Here is a 20,734-nt window from a genome sequence, read left to right as displayed (position 1 = left end):
CAAATTAAGGCAGAGATAAAAGGTATACATACATCTTCCGACAGTGATGTCCTGCTGCAAGGTGCTTATATATAGCTGCAGGGTCAGCTGAGGGGCTGAGCCCAGGAAAGCCTGGATCACTGATGCCCGGCTGAATGCAGATCGGTGGGTGAACATCTTGCCCTCTGCCTGGCCCACTTCCTTCTCAATCTCCTCTGAGAGGCCATTTTTTGGCATTTGTCGCTTCTTGGTGATGCTGACATAAGGCTCTTCGATATGGCCTGACTGACAATAGATGCATAAGACTTCAAAACACCTGGAAACAAATCAGCAAGTCATGATAATCAGAGGCAGACAGGATTCTCTTTTTTCAGTTACCCTGCTTACACTTAGCCCGATTCTCAAAGCCTTGTCTTAGCTACTCTGGACTGCAGCCCCTCCTAGAAAATCATCCACACCAAGGGCCAGTTTTGAGCATGCAGTCCTCTTGAGTCCCTCCAGCAGGCCAACTGGGACTGACTGAGAACCAAATTGAGAGGTGACATCGAAGCCCACTGAGGCAACCAACCAAGTAGATACTAAAAAAATATTCAATTTGCCTTCCTGACATTTATTAGCTGTGCAGTCTTGGGCAAGTAATTTAACCCTTGAGTCATTTCCCTCAATTATAAAGCAGAAATAAAATCTACCTTGCCACACTGTTATGGAGTTAACACAGAATATATGTACACACACACACACACACACACACACACACACACACACATACATATATACACATATGCACACAGATATCTATATCTATAAATCTCTCTCTATTTTTTTTTCTTTTCCACATCCAAGAGATGCCCCAAATTTCCTTAGTTAAAGCAGCAGCTATGGCTGTGAGATTCATCCCCCAAATCACAGAACAATTTGCCATTTAGCATTTCCCTGAAAGACCACAATTTATTTCCTATCTCTCTGCTCTCATAAGACCTTATGGAACATGACTAAATTCAATCATGCCTGGGGGCTGACCAGCTTTGGAATTTCAAGCCTACCCTGAGGAAGGAGCTATAACCAGTCACCTTTCTACACTGACAGAGTACCTGGCTTTTAAAATTGGATTTCCTCTTTAGGCAATGATATGGATATTGAAGGAGGGAAGAGTACTGATGTGTCTGATTTACTTTGAAATATACAAACACAAATGGATTGATGGTTTGATAGAAAGATGGATAGATGTATGAAATAAAATGTTAATTATAGAATCTAGGTGGCTAGTACTTGGATGTTCACCATACAGTTCTTTCAAGTTGTCCTCCTTATGTTCAAAAATGTTCCTGTCAGAGAGGAGGAGGTTTGGGGGGCTGGATAAAATAAGGTGAAGGGATTAAGAAAAAAAAAAATATATATATTACACGCATACACACTGGCTACAGTGTAGTGATAGCCAGAGGGAAAGGGGGTGGGGGAGGTGGAGGTGAGCAAAGGAAGGAGGAATGGGACAGAAAGAGACTTTGCTTGGGGTGATGGGCTCACAATGCAGTGTTAAGATGATGTTTTGTTGAGTTGTACACTTGAAACTTGTATGGCTTTGTGAACCAATGTCACCCCCATAAATTCAATAAAAACCTTTTTTTCATAATAAAATCTGGGGAAAAAATGGGTTTTTCCTAAGAATAAGAAAAATGCTCATAATGCATTTCCCTCCCCCCAAACATGCATTTTTATAACAACCTTATAATGCTGATGGAAGTTTTGATGGCTTCACTTGTTTTATTGAATGTTGCTAACTTTGTATTCTCATCCCGAGGCAACTATTGCAAGAAGAATCTATAATAATCTATAATAATAAAAACACAATATGCTAATTATACCAGACAGCTGGACACCCTTCCGGACACTGCCCTCCCCTGCTGGCCTGGTTGCCCCCAAATGCCCTCTCCTGTCAGCCAATTTGGTTCTGATTGGTCAGTTTCTATGCCAGTCAGTGTCAAAAGCTCCACCTCCTAGGCAGCCATTGGCTCCTCAAAGTTCACCCAGATTTGGTTCTGATTGGTTGGTTTCTATGCCAGTCAGCATCTCTGGGCCTATCTCCGGGCCTGATCAGAGAGGCGGGGCTGATCAGCAGCCCCCACAGAGGCCTGGAGAGAAATAGAGGCAGGGCTGCTGGCAAAGCCCGGAGAGAAAGAGAGAGGTAACGGCTGATCAACAGCTGCCAAGGAGGCTGTGGATCAGACCCTGCCTCTCTCTTCGGGCCCCTCTTCCAGGCCTGATTTGCAGCCCCCTCGGCAGTCAGGGCTGGCTCACCATGGCAACCCAGCACTGACTGCAGGACTGACTTCTGGTGTTCGGTCGAGCCTTTGATCGGTCATTACGGACCCTGGGTTTTTATATATTAGGAAAGTCTTTTGAAGGTATACAATAAAGAAAAATAGTATAGTGAATAATTTTGCAATGCTTTATAAAATATTACTGGAACTTCTTAGCTTTTATATTATAAACATAGATTTTCATGAGCCATTTTTTCCTCATTACACCAGTAAATGAAAATGGAGGAAAATTCCTTGAACTAGTAACTCATTTATATTCATTCCTTCTCCCAATTAATTTATAAAATCAACATACTGTAAAAGCATAAACAAATTTTGTTGTTGCTGTTAAGAGGTATTTCCCCCCACCCTCTGGTTTTTCAGAATATCTATTATTATTCACAATAACACTACCCTTAAAAAAAATCAAGACATTATTTATTCTGTGTTCTTATCATTGAAACCTGGCCTTAATTAGAAAATAACCATATAAACTGCAACTCTAGTTTTAAATATAATACTGATATAAATGAAATATGCTGCTCTCCACTGCTTCCCTAAAGGAAAGAACAGTGGGGTCTAGATTGCAGTATTTAGCCCATAATCATTGTAATTCAGTTTAACTGAGTAAATTCAAAAACAGCATCTCATCTAAAAAGAATATGTTGGGCCAGTTAGTGTGCACACAAAAATACACAGAGCTAAATTTTCCAAAAACAAATTCAAAATATTACTAAGTCTAATTGATAAGGCAGGAAAAGAAACACACCATGACTCTCCTTTCTACGGGGGGAAATAACGTTGATCCTATGTAAAATCTTAGAGTTAAAATAGAAACAGTCAACAGGAAAAATTTCCAATAACATATTAAGTCACGCTAATACACAACATTAAATTGCTTTTTTTTTTCCATCTGGAAGCTAAGAGGCTTGGAACTGCACCTTGTGTATCTCAGCTCGAAGATCATGGGTCCGCTATCTCCTTGAAATAAATCAGCTGCATTAGAATGACAGAGTCCTTGTTGACAGAAGGGGGTTGTTTGTTGCTTTGTTTTTTATATTTTATTTTGTTGTTCCACGAAAGAAGACAATGACTTATTCAGAATTTTCTGGAAATATGTCTTTTTATGGGGTTGAAACTTTTTATATGGCTAGTTGTCTCTTCAAAGCATCAAACTTTTTATTTTTTAATAAAGTTAAAATATTTTTACTGTAAAAACTGAAAAATGTAGAGAAGCATATAATAAAGGAGGAAATGATGCACTTTCTATATTTTTCAGGAGAAAATTAAAATCACCCATAACTACACCATCAGAAATTACCACTTTTATCTTTGCCATCCTGTTTTATACATAATATTATATCATTAGCTTTATCTTAGGTCACTCTTAGTATTTACAAAAATATTAAATGACAGACATGATAGGGTATTATCATTGACCTGGATAACTGTTTAGGTTGTGTTTTTAAATTTTTCCAAGATGACCAAACTTTCTTGATTTAAGACTGAACTACTGATAAAATGCACTCCACACTACTCTGCCTTCTTTCACAAAGAGTAGAGAACATAATTCACTCCACTCTATTTCTAAGAAGCCTTGTGGACATAGTTTAGGATCTCATTTTCCTCATCTATAAAATGGGGACAATTATATATAGTTCATGATGAGGATTTGATGAACTGAGGCATATAAACACTTACCAAACCATCTAGCACAAGAAGCATTTGAAAAATGTCAGTTCCCTTTTCTGTGTCACTTTACTTAAACATCTGCCAGTACTGAGTTTTCTTTTCACAGATCAGGTTGAGACATGATGAGAGCCTTGCCCAAAGTCAGATAACATTGATTTTACTGAGCAGGAATACAATCAGGGTGCTGTGGCCTACTAGGCCAGGGAGGATGAACTCTCTCCTCATCAAATGGCTCCAGGTTGCCGTTTAAAAATTTCCCTCACCCTCTTTGTCTCCTTTTCCCTCTCCCTCTCCCTCTCCCCTGCCCTTTTCCCACCTAACTCTTCCCTTGCTCTCAAGATGTCAGTAGCAACTTCTTACTTCTGTCCATGCACCTGTTTCTTTTCCTTTCTAAAATTCCACAGCTTCAGGAAAATTTGTTCATCCACTTTGTCCTGACTGTGTGTAAACTACAAGTCCACATTCTGAGTGTCAGCTAGAATAGCTGTCTTTAATATGAAGTGCAACGTTTTATTAAGCACTTAGTAAAACCTATCTTGCTGCTTAACTTTGTGTTGTATATGTGGGGATTGGGGTGGGGGTGGTGTTGGGGTCTCCCTAGGTCCATAGCTAGCTGAATAGCTGAATTTTATGGCTGCTGAGGTGCCTCTTTGGCCTTTCTATGTCTACCAATTCCTCTATCACTTATGTCTAAAGTTCAGTAATATAAATTTATTTCTAATCCAGATAGAACCCCTTGGTTTTGCTTTTCCTACAGAGATGAAAGACATCAAAACAACACCTTTTAAACTCTTTTCAAGGTCCTTGGATAAGCCAAAGTCTACTTCATTATCATATATTTCTCTTGCTTTGTGTTAATAAAAACTAGTTTTTCTTTCCTTAACACACCACAAGTGTTTGTCTTCGTGGCACGTTGTGTTCCAGCTTCAAGGACCAGGTTTATAAGTCAGGCTGGGGCAGAAGATGGTTCTACAACCCCGTATATTTCCACACACAAGAAATGAGACTGATGTGTGGCTTTCTAGAGTTATGTATGAGAGTTGAATAAATTAATATTTGTAAAGCGTTCAGAACAGTGCCTGTCACACAGTAAACTCAACGTGTTGAATAAATTAAATATTCTGCCCCCGCTTTTGCTCCAACTGGAATTTAGGACACACTTCCCAAGGGTTTGTCAGGACCCAAGCCAACCCTGCCAGAGCTCACCTGACCGCAGAGAAAGACTGGATTTTTAAGAGGTCAAACCACATGAAATTGTCATGTTTGTCAGTCAAATTCCATTGAATGTTGGTAATTTCATTGGCAAGACCCTAACAGGAACTCAGTAGGCCCAGCTTCATTGCCACTTTCCCAGGAGTCTGTCACATTCCTGGGTCTACCAAGGTGGCTGAGAGTCCAGGTGGGCCGGCCTGGGCCTGGTCCCCAGTGCCACCACCTGACCCTCCTGGTAGGCCGCCTCCCACCTCCTGGGCCAGCGCGGGTAGGGGAGGCGGCCTAGGTCTGGGCCTGGGACCCGGGGTCCCGCACGCACCTGAAGAGGGGTCCGAGCTGCAGCAGGTGCAGCAGCAGCACGAGTGGCCGGTCGCGGCTGAAATCACGGTGCACAAAGAGGAGTGTGAGCTGCACGAGCGAGCAGGGCAGCAGCGAGAAAAGCAGCGTTAGGGACTGCCACATGCCGTCCCCGCCTGAGCGGTAAGTGCTGCTCAGGTACAGCGCCGCCATCGTCTCGGCCACGAACAGGAACACGGACGCCAGCACCGAGCCCGGGAATTTCATCTTTGCGTGTCAGCAGCGCTCCTGGCTGACGGTAACAGCGGTGGCGGCCTGAGGGGCTCACGGCACGCCGGGCCCCTCGGCTCCAGCTCTCTACGCTCTGCGCCGCCCGCCCGGGCGCGGGAGCTGATCCCAGGGGCGACCTACTCCGCGGCGCCGAGGCGGCGCCCGCAGCCCAGCTGGGACACGCCCACGCGCGCAGCCGTGCACCGCCTGAGCGCCCGAGTGCCCGCGCCTGAGGCGACAGTCCCTGGGCGGGTCGCGAACCCGCGCCCTGCAACGGCCGGCCCAGGGCTTTGAAGGCGCCGCGGCCCTGTTGGCCCCGCGCGCAGCCGCTGGGTCCTAGAGCCCCTTGGCGGTCGTTCCCATTAGGAGCCTTTCACATCCCTTTGAAAAACTGCGACCAACTGGGTGGAGGAGCGGGGGGCGGGGGGGGGGGGGTGGTGTTGTACAGAGTTAGGGTCTGGCCGCCTTTCCAGTCCAGTCTCCATTTTCTGGGCCTAAGGAACACCTAATTCCTGAAAGGACCTGCGTTTCTGGTCTTCAAAGTACAAGGATAGAGCATGGAACTATGAACCAGGAGGTCATGGTTTGAGGTTTGATTCATGGTCGGGGCACATGCTGGGGTTGCAGGCTCCAACCCCAGTGTAGGGCGTGTAGGAGGCAGTTGATCCAAGATTCTCTCTCATCATTGATGTTTCTCTCTCTCCCTCCCTCTCCTATTCTCTCTGAAATCAATAAAATACATTAAAACAAAACAAAACACAACACAAAGCACAAGTGTATTGTCATGCACCCCAGGATTATCTTTTCACTGGGCCAAGTAAGCATGCCCTGAGGGCCTTTCAAATACAGTGGTCTGAAGCATTGCTGCTGATGGTGAAACAGCACCAGAGATAATCCTTAGGAGCCACACTGTGTCTCCCTGAAAAACTGCCTACAAAATTAATTCCTCTATAACTGACTAACTCAGGGCAAAGACCAAGGCCTAATAAGGAAATGGTTTTCTAGCCTTGCTGGTGTGTGCCAGCCCCAAGACTAACACAATTCTGGACATCAGGATGAGCTCAATCCATTTTTTTCCCTCAGAACTTGAGCAGGCCACCAAATCTCTCTAAAATTCAGGTTCTAACCTGTTCCAAGGGACGAGACTTTAATAATGGCAAGGTTCTTTTTCCTGCTGAAATTACATGATTCCATCAATCTGCAGTAATTTTTAGCATTTTTCTCCTTTAGAAAATGATGTCAACACAAATAGAATGCAAACATTCCATAGGAATCAAGATAAAAGTTGTAAGAGGAAAAAACAGGAATAGCTGTGTTTCTTCATTCTTGTATGCCCTGGGAAAATCTATTTATAAGGGTTAAGGGGAGGATTCCACCAACAGCTGAGAGGTAACAGGCCCATTCTCTAAAAGGATTACTAATGTCTATTTATAGAACCCAGCCAGCCACCATGTCCTGGATCAAGATACACACACTGTCACAAATACAGAATAGGCAGCAACACTCCACAGAGTATTTTTATAATATTTTATTTGACGCTGTCTTAAGCTTTAAAGGAAACATTAATTTGTAGCTTAGACTTATTAGAGCACAATCAACATTTAGCATTAAGATTTTATTTTAAGGCAAAGGATTATCACAGATTTTATTAAGTAGACTGTACATAAATGGGAGTGGGATAAGCCAATAAACAACATCACTTTAAACAAAGTCCAGTTTACAGCAAATTATTTTTTACAGTACAAAACAAATAAAGAAAACACATTTTGAAAGATCACAGTGTTTAGAATAGTGTTAACAGCACTTTTAAAAAACAGTAAGGTTCAGCTCAAAGCTTCTGACTCAATCCTGCTTCTAAAGAGATTTCATTACATCATGCAGTGATTGTGAGCAAAACCCCACATGAAGGGGAGGCAACACCAACTGACTGCTGCACTTCCCCCTCTAGGAACAACTGTTAACAAAAGCTAAAATCAGATGAGCATTTGCAAGTTGATCCTTGTCAATCTGCACACCAGCTAACTTACCCCAGTGACCATGTCTTTATGTATTATCATTTGCCTTTTTATCCTTGAGAAAAAATGTATATGTTTGAGCTATGATTGCTATTTTCCCTGTCAAATACATAAATGGATTTAATGTCACATATTGTATTATACTTTCTTGCTAGGACTGAAATACCATCATTTTAAAAAATATGTGCACAATAATAGACTTACAAAAAGTGAGTTTTTTAGTATAATAATATGTAACATACCAGAATACTTGAGGGTTTGGTTTCCTTATAAAATACAGTACTACAACGTTTGTGAAATAGTAAAATATCTGACAGAATATTCTGCTCTATATTTATACCTAACTGCTAATAGATGTCTTTGAAACTGCCTCACAGTACCTCTAAAGAAATATAATAATTAGCAAGAGGTCATAGAACCTATTTTTACACAAAGGCATTTTTTAATGTGTGTGTGTTTTTTTAATTGATTTCAGAGAGAGGAAGGAAGAGGGAGAGAGGGATAGAAACATCAATGATGAGAGAAACCAAGATGGTGGCATAGGTAAACACCTGAATTTGCTACCTCGTACAACCACTTCAAAACTATGACTAAAAGACAAAACAGACATTATCCAGAACCACACGAAGGCTGACTAAGTGGAAATTCTACAACTAGAAGAGAAGAGAAAAGCACACAGAGATTCAGAGGAGGTGCGGAAGTAAAGTGCAGAGGTATAGAGGTGCGCGTGCAGAGAGGGCTGGCGACTGAGTACGTGGCTGGCTTTTTCAATCTGCAGGGAGACACAAGCTCCCGACTGCTCTGAACTCCAGTTCCCGGTGAGAGTCTGGGAACCCAGACTCATACGGGAAGAAACTGGACAGTCTGGCTTTGGGCGGAACTCGAGGGTGGCTTTCTCTTAGAGGTGCTTGCAGCAATTACTGAGGGACACTGAGACCTGGAGGCCTCTTAGGGCATGGCTGACAGGAAGCCATTGCTGTTTGCTCTACCCTGAGACTCCACCCCATCCAAGCTGTGTGCAGAGGCTTTTGCATATGAATGGCCTGGTCCTTTGAAATCAAAACTTACCTAACAAACTGCATCTGAGTCAGAGAGAACCAGAACATCCAAAAGAAGGCCCAAGGCCCCAGAGCAGCTTGCATTGCTTCACAGCTGGGCCTCATCTGGGAACTTCCAAAACCCAAACAAAGAAGAGGAATCTACAGATCTTTCTGTAGCTCCTGCTGGGTGGCCTCAGGCAGAGGCTAAATTAGCATCTCCTTGGAGATCCAAGAGCCAGTGTACCCAGGGGTCAGCGTAGTACTATCCAGATTACAACTCCTCAGATCCATAAGGGACACACTCAGGGGGCAGACTCAGTGAGCACCAAAGCCCCACTGAAGCAAGTCTTGCCTCATAAGGGTGTCTCCAGCACAGAAGTTCTCCCAGCATAGACACAGCTGATCCTCACAGCCAATTGGCCTGGGTCAATTCCTCCCAGTGATACCAGCAACAATCAAGGCTTAACTACAACAAGACTGTGCACACAGCTTAACTACAACAAGACTGTGCACGCAGCAAGAGTGTCCACCTCAGGTAACTGGGGAGGCTGAGCCACTGGGCCCTATAGGACACCTAGTACACAAAGCCACTCTATCAACTCAGGGAAGCAGCCAAAATGAGGAGACAAAGAAACAGGTCACAAATGAAAGAAATGGAGGAAAGCAAACTGCCGGATATAGAGTTCAAAGCCACAGTTATGAGGTTTTTCAAGAATTTTCTAGAAAAGGCCAATAAATTTAGTGAGATCCTCTAGGATATGAAAAAGGACCAACTAGAAATTAAGCATACACTGACTGAAATAAAAAATATTACACAGAGATCCAACTGTAGACTAGAGAATACCAAGAATCAAGTCAACGATTTGAAATACGAAGAAGCAAAAGACACCCAACCGGAAAAGCAAAAAGAAAAAAGAATCCAAAAATATGAAGATAGTGTAAGGTGCCTCTGGGACAACTTTAAGCGTACCAACATCAGAATTACGGGGGTGCCAGAAGAAGAGAGAGAGCAAGATATTGAAAACCTTTTTGAAGAAATAATGACAGAAACCGTCCCCCACTTACAAGTCCAGAAAGTGCAGAGAACCCCAAACAAAAGGAATCCAAAGAGAACCACACCAAGACACATCATAATTAAAATGCCAAGAGCAAAAGACAAAGAGAGAATATTAAAACCAGCAAGAGAAAAACAGTTAGTTACCTACAAGGGAGCACCCATACGATTGTTACCTGATTTCTCAACAGAAACTATGCAGGCCAGATGGGAGTGGCAAGAAATATTCAAAGTGATGAATAGCAAGAACCTACAACCAAGATTCCTCTACCCAGCAAAGCTATCATTCAGAATTGAAGGGCAGATAAAGAGCTTCACAGACAAGAGAAAGCTAAAGGAGTTCATCACCGCCAAACCAGTATTATATGAAAGGCTGAAAGGTATTCTTTAAAAAGAGGAAGAAGAAAAAGGTAAAGATAAAAATGATGAACAACAAATACATATCTATCAACAAGTGAATCTAAAAATCAAGTGAATAAAAAATTTGATGAACAGAATAAACTGGTGAATATAATAGAATCAGGGGCATAGAAAGGGTGTGGACTGACAATCCTCAGGGGGAAGCGGTGTGGGGGGTGCAGGAAGAGACTGGACAAAAATCATACACCTATGGATGAGGACAGTGGGGGCGGGGTAAGGGCAGGGGGTGTGGTGGGAACTGGGTGGAGGGGAGCTATGGGTGGAAAAAGAGGAACAACTCTAATAATCTGAACAATTAATTTTTTTTAAAAAGAAACATCAATGATGAGAGAGAATCACTGATCAGTTGCCTCCTGCATGCCCCCTACTGGGGATAAGTAGGAAATCTGGTCATGTGCCCTGACTGGGAATGGAACTGTGACCTCTTGGTTCATGGGTTGATGCTCAACCACTGATAAACACTGGCGAGACAAAGCATTTTTAAAGAAGACTCTAGATTTGTGTACAAGGCTTTCAAAATTTTAGTTATATACTACAGATAAATGGTGTTGGATTTAATGCTGATGGAAATTAATATGATTTTAAGGTGATAATAGCTAATCTTTATTTTTTGGTATATTTTCATAATTTTATTTTTTTAACTCAGCCTTTGTGCAGAGACAAATCCACTGCAAAGAGTACAATTTTACTAAAATACTAATTTATTGAGAAGTTCTTCAAAGTTCAATAAAACTTTAATAGTATGTATTAATTCCTAGGTTAAGAACAAGCAATTATATTCTATAGACTGATTATTCTTTTGTATCCCCCAAAATAATTAAGGAATTGTACTAGTGTACTAGTGAAATGTATCATTGGGAAGATAAGCTTTTTTTCCTTCCAAAGATAAAATTATATTTCTGTAAGTATTGTGTATTGTGCAAAAAATCTTTTTGGTGAAATAAATTCTATTCACTTGGGAAATGCACATTCTGAAACTAACACGTGGAGTTTGACTATTCCTGTATATGACTTTGCAAATTTCTCCTAATCATTGGATTCTACAAAATCCATTTTTAAAATGTTTGTTAATTTAGTGCCATTAAATCCATTAGATTAAAAATCCAACTTCCTTTCCAAATACAGCTATCACAAATGTTCAAATTTGGGAAAGCTGATATCTTTTTAGAGAATGGACTGCCCTTCTTTATCAGACATATTCTAAAACCAAACTTTTGCTCTAAGAATGTTCCACTCCTGCTCCTGTACAGTCTATATAAAACTGATGGTATACTTTGCATTTTCAAGAGCAAAGGGATTCTATAGTCATAAGAAGACATCTCTAATATTTAAATATTAAAGTCCTAAAAAATAAACCGACACAAAACTAATTATTTAAATCAATCTTATTTAAATGCATCCACATATAAGGTTACTAAAGTCATCTTGGATCAAATTCAGTAGCAGAAGTTATTTTTAATTGGTAATTGCTACATATGCATTGATCCTAAAACAAAATGGGGGAGGCAGCATTAGAAGTCCCATTGAAACAAAGGCAAAAAGATTATTTGCTAAAGATTGACAGTTGTAAAGTATAGTCTATATCTTCTTCAAACTAATTGCTAAGTTACAGCTACTTCACACACTACAAAAACAGTACACATTAAAGCATTGTAAAGTAACACCACACACAAAATACAAAAAGAAAGCATCAGAAGAAATGGTGTTACTCTAGTTAAAAAATTGTATTCTGTGTTTATACACAGGTATACACATCCAGATGTTTCTCCCCTTATCTTTTTAGAGTGCTCATGCTTTCTTAAATGAGAGGAAGGTGCCTATTTAGGTACTTTTTGAAGATCAATACCCATGTGCAAGACATTAAGGCCACCTGCTGGTTTCAATTTAGTAGGTGGTTCCAGAACAAGAAGATATATCTTGGTCCTAAGGTGATTCTGAATACAAAGACTAAATAGAGAAAGGTTCAAAAAAGAGTGGAGAAAGAGGAGAAGACACAAAATTTTTCTTATTTAGAGACACTTGTGGCATTTTCCAAAATTTTTGTCCCCAAAAGTGTAATAAAGGATGACCTCAGGTCTCTGTAAGAACAAGATTTAGTAGATTTAATACTCTGGCTCAGACCAATTGTTGTATCTTTAATGGGCCTGGTGGAGGGGAGTAGGAGAAGGGGTGTTAAAACTCCTCTGTAGAAAATAAATAAATATTATAAGCATACTAAAAATGAACTAGGCCAAACTAACCATGTTTTTATAGTGGTAGCTGGGCAACAGCACAATCAGGAGGTTGAACCTTACAGACACAGAACTCAACCCAGTAGAGTTTTCTAAGAGTCTGTGTTATGTTAATTGCACCATATAAATCTCCAAAAGGGGGTAAAAGGATAGGACTTTCCTAACTTATTTAATCACAGAACCTGTTTTTCCATGGGGCAACTCTTGGCACTCTGTTCCACATTTGGTGAAACACTGAGGTTCTCAAATAGTATGCAGTGTTCTGTTTATATTTTTTGTGACAACAAAAATATACATAAGCTGTAGGAAGACCCTATTATTACTGTGAAACAGCAGTGGAATGCTATGCCTGTGCTGTTCAATATAGTAGCCACACCACAAGTGGTTCTTGAGCACTTGGAATGTGACTAGTCCAATTAGAGATGAGCAGTAAGTGTAAAACACACACCAGATTTTGAAGACTCAGTACAAAAGAAATGTGAAATAAAATAGCTCAATAATTTTATATTATGATGTTGAAATGATAATATTTTAGGTATACTGAGTTAAATCAAATACATTATTAAAAGTAATTTCACCTGTTTGTCTTCACTTTTTTAATGTGACTACTGGAAAATTTAAAAATTACATATGTGGCTCATTTCTGGCTCTATTTGTGAAACTCACATCTGTTATCTTCTACAGATGGCTAGTGGCTTTAACCTGAAGAATAAGTTTTCATGAAAATGAGTGCTTAAGTTAGACAACTAGAAGTGTACTACTAGGGCCCTCATTAATAATGTTCTAATTTATTATAGAGCACTCACCATACAACACAGACCTATCTTATATAATAAAAGGCTAATACGCAAATAGACCGAATGGCGGAACAACCAAACAACCGAAAAACTGGTTGCTATGATGTGCACTGACCACCAGGGGGTGTGCGCGGAACATGGCGGGCATCGGTCGCAGCGGGATGGTGGAGCAGGTGAGTGAGGGCCCCAGACCAAGGTCGCTGTCGTCGCGGCAAGCCTCTGGTGGTTACTGAAAATTCTTTGCTCCCGTGCACCATTGTTCCGCCTGGTGCTCACACCTGCTGTCGGTGCCAGCCCCACTCACACCCACTGCCAGCACCGGAGCCACCGCTCGCACCTGCTTTCCACACCCAATGCTGGCCCTGATCACTCGGTGCCATCAGCAGGGGCGAGTGGAGACTGCTGGCCCTGATCACCCCTCAGGGCTTCTCTACTTCCCCCTGCTCCTGAGGGGTGATTAGGGCTGGCAGCCACCGCTTGCACCCACTGCTTCATGGCCCACAGTTCCTTACAGTGTGCACAAATTCATGCACCGGACCCCTAGTTCATTAATAAATGTGTACTTGTTATATGCATTCACTCAGATATATCTAATAGATAAATGTTGAGTTTTATTTCATATGTGATACTGACTATCCCTAAGTCAGTCTCTCTCTCTCTCTCTCTCTCCTCACACACAGACACACATACACACACACAGGCACACATGCATAATTGCTGACATGGGCTAAGAAAATATAAAAGGGAAACAAACAGGAAGTCCTTGCAAATTGTCTTCATTCAAGTCTTTTGTATCTTTTCTCCCTCTTCTTCCTCCATATTGTAAAGGGAGGAGAAAGGCAAGGTAAAGAAAAGATAGTCTGAGAACCAAGATGGTGGAATAGGTAAACACCTGTACTTGCTGCCTCCCACAACAACATCAAAACTACACCTAGAAGACAAAACAATTATCATATAGAACAGTGGTTCTCAACCTTTCTAATGCCACGACCCTTTAATACAGTTCCTCATGTTGTGGTGACCCCCAACCATAAAATTATTTTCGTTGCTACTTCATAACTGTAATTTTGCTACTGTTATGAATCGTAATGTAAATATCTGTGTTTTCCGATGGTCTTAGGCTCTACAGCTGCGGTTCTCAACCTATGGGTTGCGACCCACAGATTGAGAACTGCTAGCAGGGTAGCCTAAGACCATCGGAAAACACAGATATTTACATTACCATTCATAACCGCAGCAAAATTATAGTTATGAAGTAGCAACGAAAATAATTTTATGGTTGGGGGTCACCACAACATGAGGAACTGTATTAAAGGGTCGCGGCATTAGAAAGGTTGAGAACCACTGATCTAGAACCACAGGAAAGCTGGCTAAGTAGAAGTTCTACAACTAGAAGGAAAGAAAAAAGTGCATAGAGACTGGTAGGAGGTACAAAGGTGTGCAGGTATGGAGGCGCATGTGAAACAGGCTGGCAACTGGGTGCACTGCTGTTTTTTTCAATCATGAGGGAGATACAAGCTCCTGATTGCTCTGAACTCCAGTTCCAGGCGAGACTCCGGGGACCCAGACTCATACTGGGAGAAACTGGACTGTATGGCATCGGGCCTGAATGCGAGGGCAGCTTTCTTTCAGAGGTGCTTGCAGCAATCATTGTTCCTGCATTGGGGGCACGGGACGTGGGATATGGAGATGCGGAGATGTGGAGATGGCTGACTGGCAGCTATTGCTGTTCGCTCCACCCTGGTGATTCCCTGAGACCCCACCCCACCCAATTTACCACTCCACCCAAGCTGTGCGCAGCAGCTTTTGCATATGAATGGCCTGTCCTTTCGCAGCCTAATCTAACAAACTGCAGCTGGGTCAGAGAGCTCCAAAGCTTCCAAAAGAAGTCCCAAGGCTTGGCGGCAGCAGCCTTCCTTGCTTCACAGCTGGGCCTCATCTAGGCACTTCCAAAACCCAAACAAAGAGAAGGAATCTGCAGATCTCACTGTAGCTACTGCTGGTTGGCCTCAGGCAGTGCCTGACCTTGCACCTCCTTGGAGATCTAAGAGCCAATGTACCCAGTGGTCAGTGTGAGACCATAACTGATTATAACTCTTCACATCCATAAGTGACACACTCAGGGGGTAGACTCAGTGAACACCAAAGCCCCACTGAAGCAAGTCCTTCCTCATAAGGGTGTCTCCAGCATGGCAGTTCTTCCATTGTAGACACAGCTGGTGCTCACAACCAATTGGCCTGGAGGTCAATTCCTCCCGGTGATACCAACAGCAATCAAGGCTTAACTACAACAAGACTGTGCATACAGCCCACAAAGGGGTGTACCAAGAGTGTCTACTTCAGGTGATGGGGAGGCTTAGCCACTGGACCCTAGAGGACACCTACCACACAAGGCCACTCTATCAACACAAGGAAGCAGCCAGAATGTGGAGACAAAGAAACATGTCACAAATGAAAGAAATGGAGGAAAGCAAATTACTGGATATAGAGTTCAAAACCCTAGTTATAAGGTTACTCAAGAATCTTCTAGAAACCTCTGAGGAACTTAGTGAGACCTTCAAGGATCTTAGTGAGAATGCCAAAAAAAAAAAAAAAAAAAAAAAAAAAAAAGGAAAAGGACCAGTCAGAAATTAAGCATACAATGACTGAATTAAAGAATAATATACAGAAATTCAACAGTAGACTAGAGGATTGCAAGAATCAAGTCAAAGATTTGAAATATGAAGAAGCATAAAACACCCAACTGGAAGAGCAAAAAAAAAAAAAAAAGAATCCAAAAATATGAAGATAGTGTAAGGACCCTCTGGGACAACTTCAAGTGTACCAACATCCGAATTATGGGGGTGCCAGAAGAAGAGAGAAAGCAAGATATTGAAAACCTATTTGAAGAAATAATGACAGAAAACATCCCCCACCTGGTGAAAGAAATAGACTTACAAGTCCAGAAAGTGCAGAGAATGCCCAATAAGAGAAATCCAAAGAGGACCACACAAAAGACACATCATAATTAAAATGCCAAGGGCAAAAGACAAAGAGAGAATCTTACAAGCAGCAAGAGAAAAACAATTAGTTACCTACAAGGGAGCACCCATACGATTATCAGCTGATTTCTCAACAGAAACTGTGCAGGCCAGAAGGGAGTGGCAAGAAATATTCAAAGTGATGAATAGCAAGAACCTACAACCAAGATTACTCTATCCAGCAAAGCTATCATTTAGAATTGAAGGTCAGATAAAGAGCTTCACAGACAAGAAAAAGCTAAAGGAGTTCATCACTGCTAAACCAGTATTATATGAAATGCTGAAGGGTATTTCTTTAAGAAGAGGAAGAAGAAGAAAAAGGTATAGATAAAAATTATGAACAACAAATACGTATCTATCAACAAGTGAATCTAAAATCAAGTGAATAAAAAATCTGATGAACAGAATAAACTGGTGAATATAATAGAATCAGGGGCATAGAAAGGGAGCGGACTGACAATTCTCAGAGGGAAGGGGATGTGCGGTGTGGGAAGAGATTGGACAAAAATCCTACACCTATGGATGAGGTAAGGGCATGAGGTGGGGTGGGAACCGGGTGGAGGGGAGCTATGGGGGGAAAAAAGGAACATCTGTAATAATCTGAACAATAAAGATTTATTTTAAAAAAAGGTAAACTGCTCTTTTAACCATACTGCTCACCAACAACCTCTGCTTCAAAGAACAAAAATATGGGTGATTTGGTTCTCATTTAAAATATTTTTTTTTTCAAATTCAGTTCGGAGGGGTAGCATGTACACAAAGGCGAAGAAGATCCAAGAAATTCTGCAGACAAGAGACTGCCATTTGTGAAAGTGTCAGACTCTTAGAGAGTGGTAAAGACAAGATTCAATACTTTTAGAAAAAAAAAAATATATTTTTTTTTCTAAAAGTATTATATATATATTAAACCCTAAAGGCATCATCCATCAGGCCTCAATTTATTAGCACTTTAAATTAGAGAAACAGGAGAGGGCAACCCAGAAGGCCCAGATATTTGTTATCATAAACTTTTTGTTGTTGTTGTTTCCACCAGAGTAAAAATAAAATGGCAAGGTTTCTCTTTGGAGGAAAAGCAAGATAAATGCAGCTGCCATTCTACTCTCTCATGTACATATACTTGGATGGGCTGTCCTGGACCTGTGATCTGGCTACAGAATGGGCCCAACTTCTTCTTCTACTAACCTCAAGGTCAGCCCTTCTGTCCCAAGTGAAGTCTGGCCTTATTGAGCCTGTAGCTCTAAGCTATGAACTGACATGGATGGAGATAAAGAGAAAACTGCCTGCCCAGGCAAAAAGAGGTTGCGTGATTGAGCACGCAGAAAAAACATATCAGAATGTAACTATTTAAAGAAGAAGAGGACAAGAAATTGCTGAATTGGAAAGAAGTGGGTGGTTAGAGATCCCAGAAAGCAATAAAACTATGAGTAAGATTAGTAGTTCTTAGCAGCATCCACAACTCACACTGAGATGCTGAGCTGTAGCAAGCTTCCCCCCCACCCATCCTTTTGCCTGTCTTCTGATTTGCCTTCCTTGCCAAATTGATGCCAAGGTCACATGGCCTTAGGGAATCTGAGGCTTACTCATTTAGCTAATAATTTGGGACAGTGTTGAATAAATAACCCAGGTCCCCAAAGAAAGGCCTAATATGCAATATAGAGTTTATTTCTATCACTATATGGCATGAAGTTCTGAGGCCTGAATTAAAGCACAAACCAAATTCAAGCAAAAATACTTTATTTTCCAGTTCATTTTTGCTCTGTGAACTAGACTGCCAACTCCTTTTCTTATATCACTGGCACCTTAATCATTTGTTTCAGCCAGCAAAATAAATATTTACATTAAAAGTAGCTCAAGAGCTAAACCAGCCTATTCCTATGTATTAAGCCCCAGTAAATCAAAACCTTCTGAGGCTCAAATGCTATAGTCAGGATTGGTTCTGGAATATAAAAATATACACTTTGGGAGTGAGAAAAAATGGTGGCAGAATAGGCAGGTGTGTCCTGAGCCTTGTCCTGGAGCAGATGGAATGAGCAACTAAATCGAACAACATCCACCCCAAATTGGCAAAGTAGACAGAGCTGGTGAGACAATTCGCAGCCAGGAAGGGCAGAAAATGACTGGATAACAGTAAAATTAGGGATCTGAGCTGGAGAAAACTGTGAAACTCCAAAGCCCAGAGTGTCAGAGGGAAACCACACAGCAATGAGGCCATGACCCTTGGGTCAGCCACAGCATCTGACTGTGGAAAGGAGGTCCGCAGGACTACTGGCAGCAGGGAATTCTATATCTGGGTCCACAGCCAAGAGAGACTGAGCCCAGAGGGAGCAGCCTGGATGGTTGCCCAGGCCACACTGTGCGGGGGGATGGAGGTGGGGGACAGGGGCTCACAGTGGTGCAGCTTTTGCCCCTATTTTTGGTCTTTGCTTTTGTTCACTAAACCTAATTCATGGGACCTTTCAAATACAGACACTCACCCATGGCTGAGGTGCAGGTGGGGGTGTGGACTTGTGGAGTCTAGGGAGAGGCCAAGGAGAGGAGAGTATTGGGAAGAGGTGGCCACAAGTCTGGTGTTGAGCCACACCTGATGTGCTGGACCTAGGAAGCCATTTTCTCCTGAAGAGATAGCCCTTCCCTGCAGTCTATAGACAACCAATACAGCCACACCCAGACTAAACCCTGAGTGGCACAAAGGATACACAAAAAAATTTGAATAGTCCCTGAAAGCCCACAGGGTCTGGCCTAAAGATAGACCACATACTGGGTCACAGGCAAAGTATCTCTAAAATCAAGAAGATTGAAATCATATAAAGCATCTTCTCAGATCACAATGGCATAAGATTAGAAATAAACTACAATAAAAACAATAAAAAAATTCAAACACTTGGAGGCTGAATAGTATGCTATTAAATAACTAGAAGCCCGGTGCACGAAATTCGTGCATGGCGGGGGGTTGTCCCTCAGCCCAGCCTGTACCCTCTCCAATCTGGGACTCCTGGAGGGATTTCTGACTGCCTGTTTAGGCCCGATCCTGGTGGGATTGGGCCTAAACGGGCAGTCGGGCATCCCTCTCACAATCCAGGACTGCTGGCTCCCAACTGCTTGCCTGCCTGCCTTCCTGATTGCCCCTAACTGCTTCTGCCTGCCAGCCTGATCACCCCCTAAACACTCTGCTGCCAGCCTGGTTGATGCTTAACTGCTCCCCTGCCAGCTGTTTGCCCCCAACTTCCCTCCTCTGCCAGCCTGGTTACCCCTAACTGCCCTCTCCTGCAGGGTTTATCACCTCCAACGGTCCTCCCTTGCAAGCCTGGTCTCTCTCAACTGCCCTCCCTTGCAGGCCGGGTCCTTCACAACTGCCCTCCCTTTGCAGGCCAGGTGCCACCCAACTGCCCTCTCCTGCTGGCCATCTTGTAGTGGCCATCTTGTGTCCACATGGGGGCAGGATCTTTGACCATATGGGGGCAGCTATATTGTGTGTTGCAGTGATGATCAATCTGCATATTACTCTTTTATTAGATAAGATAGAGGCCTGGTGCACGGGTGGGGGCCAGCTGGTTTGCCCTGAAGGGTGTCCCGGATCAGGGTGGGGTTCCCTTGGGGTGTGGGGCGGCCTGAGCGAGGGGCCTGTGGTGGTTTGCAGGCCGGCCACGCCCCCTGGCAACCTAAGTGGAGGCCCTGGTATCTGGAATTTATTTTCCTTCTACAATGGAAACTTTGTAGCCTGGAGCGGAGCCAAACCTGCTGCTCCCTCTGGGGCGGCAGCCATTTCTGTGGCAGTTAATTCACCTTCTACAATTGAAACTTTGTAGCCTTAAGCGGTTGAGCCGGGCCATGCGGGGGGGAAAGCTTTGCTTCCCCTGTTGCCGCCGGCAATCCTGGCCTGTTCTCTCAAGCTCCATTCTGCCGCCATTTGTTTGAATTTGTTTACCTTCTATAATTGAAACTTTGTAGCTTGAGTGGAGGCTTAGGCCTGCAACGGCTATGGAAAGCGTGGCTTCCTTTGTTACCTTGGAAACCTTGCTCTCTGTGGCTGTAGCCATCTTGGATGGGGTTAATTTGCATACTCACCCTGATTGACTGGTGGGTGTGGCTTGGCTGGTGGGCATGGCTTATGTAGCAGAGTGATGGTTAATTTGCATATTACCATTTTATTAGAGAGGATGACTGGTTTACCAAAGAGATCAAAGAAAATTTAAAAACATCCTGGAAACGAATAACAAGGAAAACATAACAATCCAAAATCTATGGGACACTGTGAAAGCAGTCCTAAGAGGGAATTTTATTGCTCTACATAAAAAACAAAACAAAACAAAAACAAAAGAAAAATAAAAACAAAATAAAACAAACAAACAAACAAACAATAAAACAAGAAAAAACGGCAATAAATTATCTAACATTATAACTTAAAGAATT

General features: G+C 42.3%; 1 protein-coding gene across 1 annotated transcript in view; it reads right to left on the bottom strand.

Annotated features, from left to right (window-relative positions):
- The window catches only part of XK (X-linked Kx blood group antigen, Kell and VPS13A binding protein), a 126,282-nt gene extending 120,525 nt beyond the window's left edge, over nt 1-5,757 (bottom strand). Inside the window, exons 1-2 of the mRNA XM_008159540.3 lie at nt 5,500-5,757; nt 33-295 (exon numbers count right to left, since the gene is read on the bottom strand). Of these exons, the coding sequence (XP_008157762.1) occupies nt 33-295; nt 5,500-5,744 (508 nt within the window). The 5' untranslated portion in view covers nt 5,745-5,757. The remainder of the gene's footprint in view (nt 1-32; nt 296-5,499) is intronic.
- Between the last annotated feature and the right edge of the window lie 14,977 nt (nt 5,758-20,734).

The sequence above is a fragment of the Eptesicus fuscus genome, chromosome 1 (genome assembly GCF_027574615.1).
Source record: "Eptesicus fuscus isolate TK198812 chromosome 1, DD_ASM_mEF_20220401, whole genome shotgun sequence".
Taxonomy (NCBI): Eukaryota; Metazoa; Chordata; class Mammalia; order Chiroptera; family Vespertilionidae; genus Eptesicus; species Eptesicus fuscus.
The sequence above is the reverse complement of the archived record's forward strand: the minus strand, read 5'-3'. Positions and strand labels throughout refer to the sequence as shown.